The sequence below is a fragment of the Protomyctophum parallelum genome (genome assembly GCF_964188405.1).
Source record: "Protomyctophum parallelum genome assembly, chromosome: 23".
Taxonomy (NCBI): Eukaryota; Metazoa; Chordata; class Actinopteri; order Myctophiformes; family Myctophidae; genus Protomyctophum; species Protomyctophum parallelum.
The window spans coordinates 26,200,320-26,202,819 of NC_139715.1; the positions used below are offsets into that span (position 1 = coordinate 26,200,320).

At 48.3% G+C, this 2,500-nt stretch overlaps 1 protein-coding gene across 4 annotated transcripts in view; it reads left to right on the forward strand.

Annotated features, from left to right (window-relative positions):
• dmd (dystrophin) overlaps window positions 1-2,500 on the forward strand; it is a 441,564-nt gene that overhangs the window by 174,950 nt on the left and 264,114 nt on the right. For all 4 annotated transcript variants that reach the window (XM_083758765.1, XM_083758766.1, XM_083758767.1 and 1 more), the window contains exon 9: window positions 72-352. In XM_083758765.1, coding sequence (XP_083614891.1) covers window positions 72-352 — 281 coding nt within the window. The remainder of the gene's footprint in view (window positions 1-71; window positions 353-2,500) is intronic.

Consider the following 2,500-nt stretch of genomic DNA (forward strand, 5'->3'; position numbering starts at 1 on the left):
ATAAAAAATAACAAAAATAAAAATAAAAATACAAATACAAATCTCTCTCTCTCCCTCTCTCTCTCCCCTAGACGTGGCGGTGGCCCACCCGGACAAGAAGAGCGTGATCATGTACGTGACGTCGCTGTTCCAGGTGCTGCCGCAGGGCGTCACCATGGAGGCCATCCAGGAGGTGGAGCTGTTGCCGCGCGGCGCGGCGGGCACGCCCACGCTGCCGCGCCGGGCCACGCCCATCAGCATGATCAGCTCCGCCCGCGCCGTCACCACCGCCGAGGAGCACGCGGCCCGCGGCAGTGCCGTCACCACCGAGGAGCACTACCAGATCCAGACGCAGCAGCGCTACTCGCAGCAGGTTAGAAAGAGAGATGCACGCACACACACACACACACACACGTACGTACACACACACACGCACGCATGCACGCACTCCATTAAGCGACACTGTCATCGTTTCCTTTGCAGCTGTGGGGCGTCGCGGCCAGGTTAGCATGACATTTTGGTCACCATAGCGACGCGCCGTCTCAGGGTTTGTTTTCCACGGTGACTCCCAGACCTCCTTGGCATCGTTGCTATGGTTACCCCGTTGTGTGGCGTGTGTGTTCATGTCGCGACTGACTGTCACCATTTACAACCTAAACGGTTTGTGTACGTTTTTTTTCTTTCTTTTCTTCCTTTCAGCCTTTTTGTTGCGCTGGTCTTTGCTTTAGCCGTGTCTCTGTGTGGAAATCGATTTTTCTGAATCAAGAATCGATTTAGTCGATTTTTGTGGTTTAAAGGGACATTTCACCCTTTTTGCATAAAACTATATGTTAATGACATTTAGAAGATTTAGAACACTTTCCTGGAGGTCTTTGTGTGTAATATGTGGTTTTAGATATTTTAGATTGTAGCAGTGAGCCCAGTGTCTCTGATGTCATGGACACTGGGCTCACTTACTTCCTGGAATACAATTCCCATAATGCTTTGTGGCACTGCTCCTCCTTGTGGATAGAGGGAGGGCTGTCTTACTGAGACAACATGTAGTCCAAGGACTGTCTAAAGAGGACAAGAAGCGAAGACCGTACGGGCGCTCACATGGTGCTCCATGGAAGGAAAGAAACATGCACAGCTGAGACCAAGGAAGCTGAACGAGGAAGTGATGGCTGCATAAAGCCCATTGCGCATGTTTCTGTCCTTCCATGGAGCACCATGTGATCAACATGGCGGCGCCCTTACGGTCTTCGCTTCCTGTCCTCTTTATACAGTCCTTGATGTAGTCCAGGAAGTAAGTGAGCCCATTGTCCATGACATCAGAGACACTGGGCTCACTGCTACAATCTAAAATATCTAAAACCACATATTACACACATAAAGACCTCCAGGAAAGTGTTCTAAAGCTCCTAAACGTCATTAACATATATGTTTTGGCAAAAAGGGTGAAGTGTCCCTTTACTACATGTTTGGATGCACAGTATGGGCTGTCAAGGACAGAAAGTCGTTTTTTTTGGCCACTAAATAGCCATTCCCGCATATATAACTTGCGGGTATGACGATGTCACGTGTATATATATATATATATATATATATATATATATATATATATATATATATATATATATATATATATATATATACACCTACCCCAAGCCCATTGGACGAGCCCCAGGTCGGCTGTCGCGGGGTTTATCGGCGTACATAATACACTGTAAGTTATTTGGGATCATGCACAGCGTCACCTTCTCTGGTTCATATCACATCACTTAAAAGGGGAATAATATGAGTCCTTTAAGAAGATGCTTGTGCACCGAGGGATTACCAGAGTCAGGGGATTAGCGAGCGCTCACAGAATGCGAACGTGCTCCAGACACACTTTATTCGGTAGGCGCGGCACAGCGCAGCGCACAGAACGACGGAGGCCCTGCTTCAGCATTGCAGTCAGTGACAACTTGTCACAAAGTTGTATTTGGTAAATGGTAAATGGTAAATGGTGCATTTATATAGCGCCTTTATCCAAGGCGCTTTACAGAGATTGTGCATTACATTCACCCATTCACACACACATTCATACACCGATGGCAGCGGAAACCATGCCAGGCACCAACTAGCACATCGGGAGCAATTAGGCGGGGTTCAGTGTCTTGCTCAAGGACACTTCGACAGTAACTCTGGGGGAGCCCACAGGGTTCGAACTGGCAACCTTACGGTTACCATCCAGGCACTCTACCCCTGAGCCACCGCCGCCCCCGGTATTTGCATAATATACATCGTCATATACTCATTGCATTGAGAGTTTCAAGGTGCCTGCGCTATTGGCAACTTATGGGGGGGGGGGGGGGACTGACTGGGGGGGACTGACTTTTCAGGGAGCTTTGGGGGATTTGGCTGTCTCATCTGTACGGCGGCTTCATCCACAGTGCTTTACAATGTGCATTAATTAATTACGTTGAGAAAGAATCGAACTGGCACATCTATACTGGATGGCAGGTGCAGGACAGTGGCTATAAGGCGATACAAAAAAGTC